General features: G+C 33.2%; 1 protein-coding gene across 1 annotated transcript in view; it reads left to right on the forward strand.

The window, feature by feature from the left end:
- GALNT13 (polypeptide N-acetylgalactosaminyltransferase 13) overlaps positions 1-17,842 on the forward strand; it is a 584,203-nt gene extending 566,361 nt beyond the window's left edge. The window contains exons 12-13 of the mRNA XM_047770427.1: positions 5,199-5,333; positions 17,470-17,842. Of these exons, the coding sequence (XP_047626383.1) occupies positions 5,199-5,333; positions 17,470-17,610 (276 nt within the window). The 3' untranslated portion in view covers positions 17,611-17,842. The remainder of the gene's footprint in view (positions 1-5,198; positions 5,334-17,469) is intronic.
- Positions 17,843-18,386: the final 544 nt, after the last annotated feature.

Consider the following 18,386-nt stretch of genomic DNA (forward strand, 5'->3'; position numbering starts at 1 on the left):
GTTCCCATTGTGGCTCAGTGGAAACAAACCAGATTAGGATCCATGAAAACACAGGTTTGATCCCTGGCCCCCCTAGTGGGTTAAAGATCCAGCATTGCCCTGAGCTGTGGTGTAAGTTGAGGACACGGCTCAGGATCCAGTGCTGCTGTGGCATAGCCTAGCAGCTGCAGCTCTGATTCAAACCCTAGCCTGGGAACTTCCATATGTTACAAGTGTGGCCCCCCACAAAAAGGAAGGAAGGGGAAATTTATTGTCTCACAATTCTTGAGTCTGGAAGTCTGAAATCAGGGTGTCAGGAGGGGTATATTCTTTCTGAAACCTGTAGGGGAGAATCATTCCTTGCTTCTTCTAACTTCCAGTGTTTGCCAACAATCCCCGCATGCATCAAATAATTTTTTTTCAACTGCAAAGTACAAAGATACATTTCATACATTTGTATATAGACTCAAAAACCATTCGATAATTATCTTTTTAAAAAATTTTTGGCCACCCCATGGCAAGTGGAGTTCCAGTCCAGGGATCAGATCCGAGCCACAGTTGTGACTTACACTGCTGCTGTGTCAATGCTGGATCCTTAACCCATTGTGCCAGGCCAGGAATGGAACCTGAATCCCAGCAATGCAGAGATGCTACCAATCCCATTGTGCCACAGAGGGAACTCTAACAAATATCTTTCTTAAATGTAGTGTAAATTACATTAAGATGTCTACCAGTTGACCCCAAAATGAACCAAAATTAGAAACTGAGGAAAAAGAATGCTTTGTGGACTGCTCTCTGGAACTTCTAATAAAGTTTCCAAACTATGATGAAAGATCTGAGGAGAAATGTTGTTCAGGCCATGATTATACTCATTATACAAAATTAATGGTGTAAGTGGATGCTTTGGTGTCTCCAAGTACATTATCATCTGTATGCTGTACACTGTAACTAAAATAAAGCAATTTAAAAGTGGAAAATTGGATAAGCGATGAGATCCTGCTGTATAGCACTGGGAACTATTATCTAGTCATTTATAATGGAGCATAACAAAAAAGAATGTATACATGTATGTGTAACTGGGTCACCTTGCTGTACAGTAGAAAACTGACAGAACACTATAAACCAGCTATAATGGAAAAATAAAAATTATTAAAAATAAATAAAAGTGGAAAAAATCTTTCATATTGAAATAATCCTATAATGGGCAAAAGAAATTTCTCTAGAAATTACCCTTTATCACATTAAGGTTTGCTACCAGATTCATTTATTTAATTAAATATATTTGTAATTGTATTAAAAAATACTAACCCTGTTTGGGAAGCATGCAAATACTTCTTTGATGGGTGCTTCCTTTAATCTTCTTTGGTTACTCATTTTTCTATGAAAAGTACATACAATAGAAAGTATAAAGAGTTGGGAATTTCCTGGTGCTCTAGTGGTTAGGACTTGGCACTGTCACCCCTGTGGCTTGGGTTCAATCCTTGGTCTATAGTCTAGGAACTGAGATTCCCCCATCAAGCTGCTGCATGCCAAGGCCAAAAAAAAAAAAAAAAAAGGATAACAAGTATAGACACACACTTACATAATGCTTCAAAGCTAGAATTTTTTGAATATATAAAGTGTATATTTTATATTGTTCAAGTAAATGAACTTTATACCCTTCCCAAGTTTTTATATTTTTAAGTAGAATATGTAACCTTTGTGAAAAATTTCCTTTTAAGATGCTGGCTTAAGAGAGTACTTGGGTTCCATTATTGACTTTGCATCTTCCTCTTTCCGCTACTTGTGAGTCTCATAGAAGCCCTGAGTAGCAGTGCTGTAGAGACAACAGTTTCAAGGCTTATTCAGTTTACAGATTAGGACTCAGAGTTTTAAGTAATTCATAGAGCTGCTTTAAGATTTCATCATGTTGCTTTAGGAAACAAAAAGACCTTGAGATGATCTTCCTCATACTCCATCTTGATACGAAAAAGAAAAAATAAAATACTCATAGAATACTGAAGCATGCTTATCATGACTAACAGAAGAAAACACCCTTTTATGATTATGTACTTAATAACCCTCATGAAACTTTAATAATCAATGTTATAAATAAATTATTCACACTAGGAACAAAATAATAGAGATTACAAAATAAGTTTGAATTAGCTAACCATGAGACTACTATCTAGCCTGACATTTCTTGGACATTTTGAGAATTATAGTCAAACCCAGTGAAAAACACATGAGAAAGATAAACAGAGAGCCTGCCTTTATGAGTTCTCTAAAGATAAATCTAAAACCGTCAGAAACCCACTGATAATATTTGATAAAATTTATGTAATGGAAAGGAAACTGATGAAAAACATTGTCTCTAGACTTGGAGAACTGGTCCTATGATTGTGGGAACAAGGACTGCCCTTTACAGAGAGCTCCATTAAGTTCATAAACTTTATTTTATTGAAATTATTATGTGAACTTCATAAGGCAAACATAATGCAAGAAATACAATGCTACCAAATAATAAGCATTTAATAACCTAGTCAACATTATCTAACACCATACCCAAAAAATAAACTCAAGATAGATTAAAGACCTACATGTAAAACTATATATTGTAACACTCCTAGAGGAAAACATAAGCAGAACACATAAATCTCAGCAATATCTTTTTGAATCAGTCTCCCACAGTACTAGAAATAAAAACAAAAATGAACAAATAGGACCTAATTAAACTCAAAAGCTTTTGCACAGCAAAGAAAACAATAAACAAAACAAAAAGACAACCTACAGAATGGGAGAAAATCTTTGCATTTTCAGCGGATAAGGAATGAGATCTTGCTGTATAGCACGGGAAACTATATCTAGTCACTTGTGATGGAACATGATGGAGGATAATGTGAGAAAAAGGATATAAATATACATATGTGTGTGTGTGTGTGTATACACACACATATATATCCGGGTCACTTTGCTGCACAGTAGAAGTTGACAGAACATTGTAAATCAACTATAACAGCAAAATAAAAAGCTTGCAAAAATAAAAAGTAAAATACATAAACAGCTCATACAGCTCAATATTTTTTTAGAAAAAAAGTGCAATCAAAAAATGGGCAGGAGTTCCCATCTTGGCTTAGTGGTGAACGAACCCAACTAGCATTCACAAGGATGTGGGTTTGATCTCTGGCCTTGCTCAGTGGTTTAAGGATCCGACGTTGCCGTGAGCTGTGGTGTAGCTTGCAGACATAGCTCGGATCCTGCATTGCTGTAGCTATGGCTTAGGCCTGCAGCTACAGCCCTGGCTGGATCCCTGGCCTGGGAACCTCAACATGCCCCAGGGGCAACCCTAAAAAGACAAAAAAAAAAAGAAAAAAGAAAAAAAGGCAGAAAATCATTTCTCCGAAGTAGACATTTCTTGGAAGATTCAGACATTTCTTTTTTTCTTTTTTTGGCCATTTCTTGGGCCGCTCCTGCGGCATATGGAGGTTCCCAGGCTAGGGGTCCAATCGGAGCCGTAGCCACCAGCCTACGCCAGAGCCACAGCAACGCAGGATCTGAGCCGCATCTGCAACCTACACCACAGCTCACGGCAACGCCAGATCGTCAACCCACTGAGCAAGGGCAGGGACCGAACCTGCAACCTCATGGTTCCTAGTCAGATTCGTTAACCACTGCGCCATGACGGGAACTCCCTATTCAGACATTTCTTCGAAGTAAACATTTCTCCAAAGAAGTCCTACAGAAAGCCAAAAGGCACATGAAAAGTTGATCAACATCATTAATATTAGAGAAATGCAAATCAAAACTACAATGATGTATCAACTCACACCAGTCAGAATGGCCATAATCTAAAAGTCTACAAATAATAGTTGCTGGAGAGGATGTGGAGAAAACCAAACCTTCCTACACTGCTGGTGGGAATGTAAACTGGTAAGCCAATTTACCAACTGGAAAACAGTATGGAGGTTCCTTAAAAAAAAACAAAAAATAGAGCTACCATATCATCTACCAATACCACTTCTGGGCATATATCCAGAGAAAACCATTAATTTGAAAAGATATATGCACTCTAATGTTGACTGGAGCACTATTTACAATAACCAAGACATGGAAGCAACTTAAATGTACATTGACAGATGAAAGCATGAAGAAGATGTGGTATACACACACACACACACACAATGGAATATCACTCAGTCATAAAAAAATAATGGCATTTGCAGCAAATGGATTATACTAAGTGAAGTAAACCAGGCAAAAACAAATATCATATGATATTGCTTATATGTAGAATCTAAAAAAAAAAGAATTATATAAATGAATGAGACCCACAGACATAGTAAACAAACTTATGGTTACCAAAGGGGGAAAGGTTGGGGGAAGGGATAAATTAGGAGTTTGGGATTAACATATACATACTATTATATATAAAACAGATAACCAACAAGGACCTACTGTATAGCACAGGGAACAATACTCAATATTTTTGTAATAACCTGTAAAAGAAATATATATATATATCATTTTGCTGTATACCTGAAACTAACACAACACTGAAAATCATCTATTACTCCAATTAAAAAAAAAAGAATAGAGTTCCTGTTGTAGTTCAGCCATAACAAACCTGACTAGTATCCACAAGGATGCAGGTTCAATCCCTGGTCTTTCTCAGTGGATTAAGGATCTGGCATTACTGTGAGCTGTGGTGTAGGTTGCAGATGCAGCTTGGATCTGGCGTTGCTACGGCTGTGGCATGGGCCAGCAGCTGCAGTTCCAATTTGACCCCTAGCCTGGGAACTTCCAGCCATGTGTCTCTGTGGAGGGATCAGTTTGAACCCCAGCCTGGGGCAGTGGATTAAGGTCCCAAGGGTCACAGCTCTGGCTGGGATTTGATTTCTGGCTCAGGAACTGAACTTCCATCTGCCATGGGGCAGCCAAAAAAGAAAAAAAAAGAAAGAAAGAAAAGGAAAAAAAGCAAAGTCAGAATTATAAAAATTATAATAATTTAATTTGTTAACCTGAGGCTTCACAAAAACCTTATAAAGCACGGACACTGTAGTTATTTTGCAATTGAGGGAAAAGACACAGAGCGATGAACTGGCTTTCTCAAGATCACACGGAAGAGATCATTTGAAAATACAAGTTTATCTTATATGAAAGCTTCTACTTTAAATATGCTATACTGAAACTTTTCATTTTTAAGAAGATATTACTTTATTAGCTGACTTTTATATTTTCAGGTATTTTCTTATACTGCTGACAAAGAAATTCGAACCGATGACTTGTGCTTGGATGTTTCTAGACTCAATGGCCCTGTAATCATGTTAAAATGCCACCATATGAGAGGAAATCAGTTATGGGAATATGATGCTGAGGTATAGTATTTTTTTAATTTACTTCTTATTTAATGCTTAGACTCAGTTATATATTTTGCATATATTTAAATCCTAAGCTATTTTTTTTTACGTCAAAAGTACTATATTTTCAAGCACGATGCTCATAGCTGAAAACATTAGGATGGTATATTGTATAAACAGGTTTTTGCTAAACTAGTCCATTAGTATAAACTATAAATAAGTAAAATAAAGTCTTTTTTATATTCTTAAAATTTGTTATCATTATGTACATGTTCAAAATAAACTAGGTAATAAGCAGACCATGTCTAAGAGGTATGTGTGTCCTAGGTGAAGATGTGCATAAAGGACAATATCAATAATATTTTCAAATTTTAAATTTTACACTGTTGTAATCTAATATTTATGCTTCTCGACTTAAAGAAAAAACTATAAGATTAGCATGAATATTTTTTATATTATTAAATACTTTGTAGAATTCAATGAATGAATTAGGCACAAAATCAACTGAAGAGTACCTTCCCAGTATGGCACAATTTTTTCTGAAAAAAGAGAGGAATAGAAAACAACAAAATTACTATTGGGAATTTATACCTGGGCAGTGTGTAAAAACCAGATCAACCATCAGATGGAGCTAATAAAAAAGAAATATTTTCCACTGCATAGGAAGCTGCCTTGAAACAGCTGCATTTCTTTCAGTTCTCTTTGCTTAGCAGAATGAATTGGTCATCTTTGCTCCATTTTCCAATCATGAAATGGTCGGTGACTGATTTAAAGATAAAAAGGAAACTTTACTCTTACAAGATAAATAATACGATCGAGGTAAATGAATTTCACAGATGAAGTATTCTATGCAAGCATAAAATACTTTGCAAGAGTAACATTTTAATAACTATTCTACAGAATTGTTGGTATTATTGTTATTTTAATAAGAACTTCTTTTTAACTGAATTTGAATTAAAAATGTCAATTTTTGAATGTCAATTTAATTTGCATGATATTGTAGTTTCTTAAGTGGAATATCAGGAAAACAATGAATTCTAGTGTGATTTGAAACTTGTTATGTAGGGTTAAAATTGGGCTCTAAAATTCATACAAAATTATCAAGCTCCTTGGATTCAAATATTCTTCTTCTGGGACAATATTAAAGACAAATACCCTGACTCCTTCTTATATTGCACCAGTGTGTTCTATTCAGACTCTTTTGTATTCCTAATACCTTATTCATCTTGTTTGACTACCAATTTTTTCTCTTCAATTGTTATCATTCATGACCACCCTTTATGTTAAGACTGGGGGTGAATGATATTTCCTCCAATAACACATGTGAGTAATCCTAAACCCTGAGCTCCCTTCAGGAGCTCAATGAGGAAAAATCCATATAAAGGTACAAATAAATGAGAAACACTGTGAGTTTTAAAATAAAAACTTTTGTTGTTGTTGTTGCTCCTTAGATTTTACTAGGAAATGAGGACTTTATTGGGCTTGTGCTAAAAAACAATGGCATCTAGCATATATTGAAAGGAAAGGGAAATGACTGTACATATTTTTTATAAAATGAAGCAGTACAGAATTTCAGAATACCACGTCTAATCTTTATACTTTTCTATAATTTTTGAGTGACAATAGGTTCTATAGTCATAATTGAAATTTATTCATACTTGAAATAACTATTGTTGATCATTTGATATATATTTCTTTATATTTTCATCGACTAGTAACAAGATTATGGAATATTAAGGGATTTTGAAAGCAAAGTGAAAACAATAGGTAGCTTCAACTAAGATACAGTTTTTTGTAACTATTTTGAATAACAAGTAGTTATCTATACAATTATTTTTACAGCATTGTAATATTTTTGTCATGCAAAATTTATTTCTAAAACACATGCCCTAAAACTTATAATATGCTATAAATGTTGAGAAATGTTTATTTTTAAACAATCTGATGTTAATAATTACATAACATAGTTTACTCTCCTATATGTTTGTTTTCAAAATTAAAATTAAAGTGTGATGTTTGACTTGTCTAAATTTAAATAATGCAGATTTTTTGCCAATTAAAAATGTAGAAAATCATAATGTTCTCATTATGTGTCTTCTCTAGACACATAAAAATAGAATAATTATAGAAATAATACACTGCCTTTCTGGAAATATCAGCTTTGAAAGAAAACACTGATTTTATTTGTGAAGAAGTCAGGAAAAAATATTTTTTTTAATGAAATTGAAATATGGTATTTATTTTTTATAATTACCTTTTAAGTTTTAGGTTTATGATCACTTTCTTCTACAAAATAGTCTCTACCGCTGCTACCCAAATGTAGTTCTTGGACTACTGACATCACCTGGAAACTTGTTAGAAATTAGGAATCTGAGAAACTACCCTAGACACACTAAATCAGAGTCTGTCTTAACAAAATCCTCAGGTCATTTAAGTACACGTTAGTCTGAGAAGGACAGGTCTAGACAGTAGCCAACCTTCTGCTGTCTTGTCTTTTTTAAATGCACTGTTGAAAAATATTGCAACACTAGGAAAAGGCGTAAATTCATTTTGGAAAATGACGAGGCTTCTAGGAGAGATGGAGGAAGGAAATGGAGCAACAGGGTAAGAGGTGCTGAAATAGGAAAGGGGAGTAATAGCCAAGCAGCTCTAGTTTCATATTTCAACCAGTGAAAAGTAGATGAGTGACACTTGTTACTTCTTTAATTCATTTCTTTATCTATGACTATCAAGGGCAAATTTACTCTTCCTTGAGAGACCTCTGAGGTGGTGCACTTTCAAAGCACAATGAAACTTGGTAGCGTTCTCAGAATTACAGAGCTGAAATTTACCTTAAAGTTCTCTTCCTTTATCAGGAGGAACCTAAAGTACAACGATCACACCAAGCTGCTGAGGCAGGATTTGGGTCCTAATAAAGTATTAAAAGAAAGCCTGTTCTGGGTATAACTGTGAATCTCGCATTGTGAACAAATGACATATTCCATTACCTTATCTCCCATAGTCCTTTCAGTCTTAAAAAAGCAAGTCATAAATAGGAGCAGAATTGTTGGAATATCCAGAGGAAAAATAAAACAGTATCATAAAGCCTTAAAACAGCTGCTTTTGTTTGTTTACTTCTTAGACGGGGGTGGGGGGGGAATAGAAAGAGAAGGAAATAAAGTTTACGGAGTGTCTTTAATTTTATCTACTTTCTCACACAATTCTTACACTAGTCCTATAAAGATAATATATTTGCATTTTTCACATTAGTAAAGCAGAGCTCAGTGTGTTTACATTCCTTGTCTAGATCTGTACACCCCAGGTTTCTAGCACTAAATTCAGCAACCTGCCCAATACACAACATTGCTTCCTGAGGTCATTGAAAAATCAGATATAAATAGATGCTTTCAAATGATGGCTGATGATATGAGAAGCTAAATGTACAGTATTACAAGTGAAAGAAATGGTTAAATACCATCCATTATTTGTGGTACCAAATTTTATTCACATAGAATTTCTCCTTTCCTTAACAATTAGAAAAACATATTGCAATAAATATCATCTATTTAGATAAATGAGCAGTCATAAAATTACTGTGATTGCTTACAAACTTTAGCCACACATATTCATAATATAAATTAATAGTTTCTCATTCATTTGAATGAAATTAAGCACATGTTGGTAATAAATACATGTCTTTGGCCAATATTGACTTGAAATATGGAGTTTCTGATTTCTTAACTAAATATTTCTTAAACACAACCATGCATTTAATTCAATATTACTTTATACCTGGCCAAATGTATTCATTTTGGGGACATCATCAGCAAAACAGGAAGATCCCCACCTTATCTAGAATCTCTTGAATAAATTACTTGAATACTTTGGTGCTATGAAAGCCCACTGCCACAAAGTTAAAACAAAAGAAAAGAAAAACCCTCAATTTCATCTCTCAGAACTATTTTACAGATTAATTTTATAAAGGTCTGTCATCCATCCATTTTGTTTTATTCAAGTTTTCTGATATTATTCTATTTCATTGCAGCTGTGTTCCAATCCATTTGAAATTTACATTTTACTGCAGTAAGTGCACATAATCACATTGCTTTTTGAATATCCAGGCAGCTACATACAGTCTGAGAATCTAATTTTAGAACAGAACATTTACACTCAACAAACACTATGCAACAAATGAAAAAAAAAAGAAAGCAAAATATGATGCTAAAAATGTCTTGTTTTTCATGTGACTGAGCAAGTTGACTAAGAAAATACTTGTTATGAATTACATATCCATCTGTATCAAATGTTTCTCATAGTCAATATCAGGAATTTTTTTTCAGTATATAAAATATATGGGATTGATCGTAGAAGCTTATATTTAGATTTTACTTAATACCTCCTCTTTTATTTACCTTTATCAGAAAGCAGGTAAATGGGAATATAATTTCAAGGTAAGTCATCTATAACTGCCAATCCAGCCATTTCCCTAAGTAGCATTCATAATAAAAATAGTGGCTTGATTTACCTTTTGAAGGCTGTGTATATCAGACAAGTATTATATTTCCATGTCCCACTGACCCATAGCTGTGATTTCTTATGTAGAATCAATTAGCGAATAGGAATTTAAATAGTTTTAGTATTGCATTTTTAGTTCTTAATTGTTAAACATCTACACCTGTACATTGTTGGTTTTTTTTTTTAGAATACTCATATTCTATTCAAACAAGTGCACAGATCACCTTTTCAGGAGATCATATTTAACATTTTTAATAAGAACTTCATTATTAATATTTAAATAATTATTATTCTGTACTTGATCAATAAATTCTATTGTTTTTGCTATTAAATTAAATATCTAAAAGTCCAAATGTATTCTTACTTAATCATTATACATAATAACAATTAAGATTCATGTTAAACTTTTAGTATGGCATGATTCTTCAATCAAATGTGCAGTCACTTCTATTTTTTCATTAAAATATCAATTTTTTACTCAGGGCTTTTTAATCCAAAAGTATGGCCTTAGCTTTATAGTTTTATGATTCTTACTTTGTCACCAAAATTGTTTCTCTAGCCTGATTCCAGTTGGCTTTCAGGAGCAATTGTATCTTCAAAAGGGTATATTTGGGGATGCTCCATGACACATCTTGTTTCAGATAACAAAACATATAAACATGGAGTTCCCCAGCAACACAGTGGGTTGAGGAAGTTCCCTGGCAGCACAGTGGGTTGAGGTCTCAGCGATATCACTGCCATGGCTCGTGTCACTGCTGCAGTGTGAGTTCAATCCCTGGCCCAGGAACTTTCATGAGCACAACCAAATATATTTAAAGGCAGGAATTACTAATTTTTTCTTATGCGTCCCAAAATCATATGATTAAAATTCTGTAAATCCCAGTAAAATGCTTTAGAGAACAATTATTTTTTTATTAAAAATAAAAACCAATACTAGCTTAGGGTTCATATTACCTGTCTCCTGATCAACATTTTAAACAATGCTATAGGAAATGATATTTGGCAGTGTGCTGCATATCAGCCTGTATGTCACAATGTCTTCAAAACTAAGTTTATGACAATTTGCTAAAGTTGTTAAGAGGCATTTGTAACAAATATGACAAAGGACTGGTATGCTTAAAAAAGATCATTAAAAAAAAATAAATAAAAAGCAGAGAGTTCCCATTGTGGCGCAGTGGAAACAAATCCGACTAGTATCCATGAGGATGTGGGTTCGATCCCTGGCCTCACTCAGTGGGTCAGGAATCTGGCACTGCCTTGAGCTGTAGTGTAGGTCACAGACACATTCAGATCCCGAGTTAATGTGGCTGTGGTGTACGTGGTGTAGGCTGGTAGCTACCACCCCAATTCAACTCCTAGTCTGAGAACTTCCATATGCCATGGGTGTGGGCCTAAAAAGCAAAAACAAAAAAAAAAAAGAAAAAAAGAAAAAAAAAAGAAAGAAAGAAAAGAAAAAAAGCACACTTAATATAAAAATATCCAAAGTCTTGACTAAATAGCATAAGAGAAATATAAATTTGCCAATGAAAATGAAATAGTTATTTTAAATAACCATAAAAATATATACATAAAAATCATTTCATATGTGTTCTTTTATCCATTTCTTTATATATCCTGTCCTTATGTCAAGAAAATTTTATAGTGGCAACACACAATACTGATACAGATGCAGTATTCTGATGCATATACTGATGACACAAATATAGTATTCTGGTATCTAGTAAGCATAAGAAACCTGCCATTGCTATTATTGCAAAATAATTATTGTTAATTTTTAAAATTTTGCTAATATGTGTTATTAAAATGTTCATACCTTTTGATCTTGAGATTTCATTTTTAAGAATCATCTTTAAAGAAGGGATTATAGGAGCTCCCTTGTGGCTTAGCAGGTTAAGAATGTGGGGTTGTCACTGCTGTGGCTCTGGTTATGGCTATGGCTCAGGTTTGATCCCTGACCCAGCGATTTCTTCATGCCATGGGTGTAGCCAAAAAGAAAAAAAATGATTACAGATATGGAGAGAGATGTTCAGAGATGTTTATTATAGCATAATTTACAACAGCTCAAAATTGGATATCTACCACCCCTCCCATGGAAAAGTTAAGTGATTTTTGTCGTCTACTTTGTAGAAATTGTTTATTTTTTTAGGTTTTTAGAATATTTAATTATAAGAATGATACCCTTAATATAAAGGGAAGTCTATTTAATGAGCTCAATTACAAAAAAAATTGCCTAAGTGACAAAAATTACTAGAAAACAAAACATTAATAATTGGTATCTCTTCTAGAGAGGATACTCAAAAAAAATAAAATATACTTTTTTTCCAAACAAATAAAAGCACTAACTATTTTGTGGGTCTTTTAAATGAAAAATACATTTTTATCTCAAAGAGACAGTTTCAGATTTCTAATTTCTTCTGGTTTGTGTTTTTTTTATAAGTACCTAGAGTAAAATTTCTTTGATTTTTTTTCATTGTCATTCACATGACAAACATTTTGGGGGGAAATATTACAAATATATTTTTTATGGAAAATTTTAAACTGTATTCATGTTCTGGAGGTACATTTCTTGAGTATAAGTAAAATCAAGTATTGTTTTTAACCAAGGAAAACTTTATAATTCATTTTTCTTTTTAATAACACTTGAAATTCCTAATCACCAAAACTGTGGTCTTTGACGTTAACATGACGTTTACCAAATATATGTTCATTGCACACACACAAAAATAATCACTAAGAATAGAGGATTATCAAGCCTAGACATTTAAAACAGTTTAGATGGTAAAGTCAAACTTGATTTGACAAAAAAAAAAAGACCAGAAACTTTATCTCCTTAACAAATCAGCTATATATAGTGAACAGTATCATTTCACAAATAAAAGTTATTACATACAATGATGTTATATTTTCAATCTTTGTAAATCATTTATCTAACATTTCACCATAGAAAATAAGCTCTTGAAGTGGAAAATCCAATGATCTGAGTCCATTAAGTTGCCCAAGAGATAAAGTTTAATTTTATCCCAATTTATTTTCTGCCCTGGTTTTCCACTAAGTATTTCAATCAGCAAATTTATAGAGTACCTCATGTGAGCAGGCACTGGACTTGCTAATAAAGGTAGTCATGGTCCCTGGCCTTCCTGGAGCTTATGTTCCTGTGGAGGAAATAGACTAATTTGTCTATTTTGTCTATCTATTTGTCTAATTTTGTCTATCTCTACATAATTACAAGTTATGTTTGGAGAATTAGGTCAAATTAAGAGAGTGAATGGAGTTGACCACTTTCTTTTTTCTTCACTAATTTTTTAACTGACATTTAGATGAATGTAGCAATGCATAGATGGAGCATTTCTAACACCACCAAATTAGCCCTGTTGGAAACAATAGAAACAATTTGAGTACCACACTGTACAAAGTAAACTTAAAGCTTAAAGCTAATTATTCCCAAGATTCTTCCCTGGCATCCACTCAAGTTTAGGGCAAAGGGATGAGGAAGCCAAAAACTATAATAAAATATTCACTGGACTAATCAGTGGTTTGGGATATGCATGCACAAAATAATTCCTTTAATGCCAAGAGTATTTTATTACTAGACAGAGCACTAAGAATATAATCTTTTCTATCCAAAATAAATTTTTACCCCAAATATTTCATCATTTGATCTCAGATACCTCTCCATATTCTCAGTCTTATCTTCATTTACTCCTACTGAATACAACTGACATGAAAGCCAGCTTAAAGGGATGTGGCTTACAGTTCCATAGATGCAATTATTGTGACGTGTGCTTTCTGTGCTAATCCAGTAGAAATTGTATGTTGCTAAGAATGATTGATTTATTACTGCCTTTATACTTGATTTTGTCATTATTCATTATTTTCTTTGTCAAACAGACCCACACTCTTCTTCACATAATCACCCAGTCCTGTCTCTCAGTAAGCAAAGTAGCTGATGGCTCCCAACAGCCCACTGTGGAAATATGTAATGATAACCCTTTGCAAAAATGGCTTCTAAGAAACTATACAAGAATGGAAATTTTTAGAAATATTTTTAAGAATTCTACTGATTACTTTCTCAAATAATTTTGGAGGTTTGTGTTATAGACTTTATTAAATTTATTTTAGTGTTTTTGGTATGTTATGTTATTGAAATCTAGAAACTTTAAAATGTGGTCTAAAAAATCTTCATGTGCTATTACTCCATGGAGTTATTTTTCAGTCTTTTACTTCTTAGCTGCTCATTAATTTGAAGGCAACATATATTAAGTGGTGTTTGTCCATTATTAATAAGCATTTTCCAGTTTTTTATTTCAAATATAAATATACATAATTGATGGACTACATTATGACACATTGGCTCTTTTTAGACTAACTATAGCCATATCTGTATGACAACAGATTTCATATTAGAGCTGAAAAAAATCAATAAAAAAACCTAACATAAACAAGATACTGTTTTTGGAACACTGAAATTATTAAATTTTGTTAATTTTTATTCAGATACTTTGTGTACAGATATAATATATCCTTTCTAAAATTTTCTGTTTTAACCTGAAACTTTAAGCAAATGCATCATTGAAGACTAAGATGTAATTTTCAATAACTTTATGAAGTAAATTATTTATTATTTCTTTTTGTTGGTTAAGTGATATAATAACAAAAGCTTTTTAAAATTGTACTTTCATTTCTGAACTTGCATGATTTGTCAGTATCTTTTCAGTAGGCAATAAAATGAATCACTATTCAGTCCAGGTCAAAAAACTGGTATGGAATTCTTGTAAAGTACAAATAAGGACATGTCCTAGTTCTTTATCTTAAGGGGATAACTGTCCTGTAAATAAAGGCTATTATATTGTCCAATACCTCGTTGTGATAAGACAAGGAGTCAGGGAGTTATTCTGGCTCAGATGAATTGCTTAAAGGTTGTTAGTAGAGGACACAGCTGAGCTTGGAATACTTATGACAAAGCTGGGAATGGAAGTGAAGAGAGGAGAGGAGAGGAGGGGTGGTGTTAGATTTAGACTTAACACTTGAAACAAGGACATTCCAAACATGCACTGGAAAGGTGGAACAGTCTGGACCTTTTGCACAAAGAGAACTTGTGTACAAAGCAATTTGCATATGTTATCTTATCTTACCATTGTTTTCAAAGCAATCATACCTGGTAGGTGAAGTGCCCACCAGGTGGTCTTCTCAGACTTAACTATTTAGTCTCACAAGTCTACTTATAGAATGACAGAGCAGAAACTACAACTTGTTTCTTTCAGAATTTGTAGCAGTTCCCACAGCAGTTCATACAGTCTTATCAGAGCTAGCTTCTCCACAGGTGATATAACCCTGAGCAAGGGGATGAGAGTCACATCAGACAGATGTCGAAACTACCCTGGCTTAACAGCCTTATGCCTCAAAGGAGACAATAGCTCTGTAATAACTGCCAGGAACCCAAGGAAATATGCAAAACTGCAAGTCTCTGCACTAAGAGAAGCCCAAAGTTTGGCTTCCTTTCAGGTACTACAATGCAATTTATTAGATGTAGATGCAGTTAATTGATCAGAGGTCATTTTTACCATAAGTGATTTTACCTATAAACAGTTAATATTTTTATCCTTATCAGGTTGGCAAGGGATCATGGTTAGATAGCTGACTAAAAGGTCAAAATTTTTAAGCAGTAGGGAAAAGGGAATTTTTAAGTATTAGTAAGTATAACTAAGCATCTGACAAAGAATCTTAAGTCCTCAGAATGATGTAGTAGCTTGCCCAAATTTTCACAGCTAGTAACTTGGGGAGGCAGAAATTCATACGTATAGCTATCTGACCCTAAAAAGTCTGGTCTTTCTACTGCATTAAATTGAAAAGGAGAGTATTTTCATTTGTTAGTTGTTATCTTAGCAGTGGCTTTCAACTACTAATGAATTCCTTCAAAGAAAATATTTATGCATATTTTAGAAAGAACAATACTAATATTTAAAAGTTATTATATATGTAGTTGACAAAACCCATATTCAATCTAATCCTTAAAGTTATATACATGTTTTTTAAAAGGATCTAATAGAAGCAAACAAGGGTAAGTGGCTTTTTTAGAAAAGGACATATATACACAAAGGATCTCAGGTACGTAACGAAAGTGAAGAATATTTTATTTTTAACTAGAACTTTCTAGAAAAAAAAGTTTTTGTTTTGTATATTTTTTCAAGTCAGCTGTTGGTTTATAAACCGACAACATAATTTCTGGCATCATAGACATAAATCAACTATCTTCTTGCCTATCTTTGGCCATTTATTCTTTTGTCCATTTTTCAGTATAAATAGCTTGATTCTGTATATTGAAAAGAGCAACAACAAAGGCCTCAATCTTCAAATCTTCACATATAATAGCCTTCCTCTTTTAATTTCCTGTTTGTTGTCTATTAAACATTCTCTACCACAAACTTATTTTCCATTCTATCTTTTCTCAGGGCAAGTGCAGTCCAGGGTGTTTGTAGTCCTAATCCAAATAAATTGCAATTGTCTAGGGAGTCCTTCTCCACCATTTTTTTTGCATACACCCCACATTTTTTATCTTCCAACTTTCAAAATAGTATCAAGAGCCAACTCCCCCCAAAAATATTTTTCTACTTTTAATTTTGGTAATTTGCAACAAAACTGTAAATACATGTTTTTTTCAAGATATCTCTGCAAATCACCTACTATATTCCAACGAGATCAGGCCATTCAGGGCAGTATGGCTGTAAATACCTCCCATATTCAAGCATACCTCTTCTAGCCGGGAAGTTTTTCATATAGTATGGTTCAAGGCACTCACTGCCCATGAAACAGAGCAAAACTATATATAATAATGTATGTAATTAGTACATTAATATGTAAAACCATGTGGGCTTAAAATATATATCTGAAAAGTCCAAAAATATGATTTCAAAATGTAAATGTGAACACAAAAGAGAAGACAAGTAACAACTGGCTAACTTACTGCAATTATTAAAATTATATTTCAGCATTTGGCTACTGAGAGGATGCTTATTAATGAATACTGTTATTATGAAAAAAGTATATATAGCATAATATTTTAAAATATGTGTCCATCTCAACTCTGTTTTTATTTGATGTTGGTATTGTTTAAGATCCTTAAAAGTGTAAACCAAATGTGGTCAGCACACTATCAAGACATTTATTGCTATGATACTTACTGTTCTATAATGACTATTGCATAGTCACAGATACTATGGGAACTTCTCTAGCAGTTTATTTGAGTCACAGTTGTGACAGCTCTTCGCATATTTACTAAATCGTTACTGAATAACACATGCCTAAGAAAACTAAGATTTTGTAAAAGCTTGTTAATATTTTCACTCTTCAACTGAACTCTAAGCTCACAAATGGACTTTTTGCAACGGAGCCTGAATTCTTGGCAATGCATGATAAATACTGACCAATTTCTGTAACGATCTGCAAATAAAGGTATATTAGACAATGATGAAACCATAACAGTGAAAGCTGTATAATACTTAGTTCAGAGCCACCTGTGCGCTCAGTTCCTTTTACAAACATATCACAGTGTTTACACCAAAAAAAAAAAAAATAGAGGATTTTTTAAAGAGCATATTTAATCTGATTGCTAATGAAGCTTAAGATAGAATATGTGACACTGATTATTGGTTATCTTTTACAGAGACTCACCTTGAGACATGTTAACAGTAATCAATGTCTAGATGAACCTTCTGAAGAAGACAAAATGGTGCCTACCATGCAGGACTGTAGTGGAAGCAGATCTCAACAGTGGCTGCTAAGGAACATGACTCTGGGGGCATGAAGACCATCTCCCCTAAGCCATGAAAGTGTCTACACTTATGTGTTTCCATTATTTCAATTAGGGAAAAATATTAACTTTGCTGAATTGAAAGTTTTAAAATCCTTTTAGTATTCTAAAATGCAGCTGTTTATAATTCATTTTTAGGAATGTTTGCTTATTTCCCTACTAAAATTTGTATCCAATTAAAAAGCACATAAAAAGAATAACAGTAAACTGTTATTAAACATCAAAATAACTTGAAAAACAAATTGTGTTTGCTTTTTAAAAAAAAAATTACTGCCATGATATCATCGGATTAATTTGGGGGAGGTTATTTTTTATTTCTTTTTGTCATAATGTGGAAAGAAAGACAATGTAAATACCTTATAAAATAACTACGTTATGAAATATTATCAATTGTTTTATAAACTCACTCTGTTTCTACTGAACTTTCATGGAAACATATTGAATTCTATGTCAACAGCAAGGGCATACATTAAATTTCTTCTGAGAAATGATTTTACAAAAATCAGTTCCAAATTTTGTACTGGGAAAAAATTAAATTGGACATTGACTTCTCATAGAGTACTTACATAAAAACATCATAATTTAAAAAAAGGGGAGGAGAATTTGAAAATTCAATTTAAAGTACATAAAATTAGAAGAAACTAGCTAGGCATTGAGGGAAACAAGATGAAGCTAAAAGGCAACAACTGAAACCTTTTAAAAGATACTCTGGGTTGCAGTCACTTCTAACACAGGCTGAGTAACAATCAGCTTGGTCGCAGAAATTGATG

Source organism: Phacochoerus africanus, chromosome 3, assembly GCF_016906955.1.
Source record: "Phacochoerus africanus isolate WHEZ1 chromosome 3, ROS_Pafr_v1, whole genome shotgun sequence".
NCBI classification, from domain to species: domain Eukaryota; kingdom Metazoa; phylum Chordata; class Mammalia; order Artiodactyla; family Suidae; genus Phacochoerus; species Phacochoerus africanus.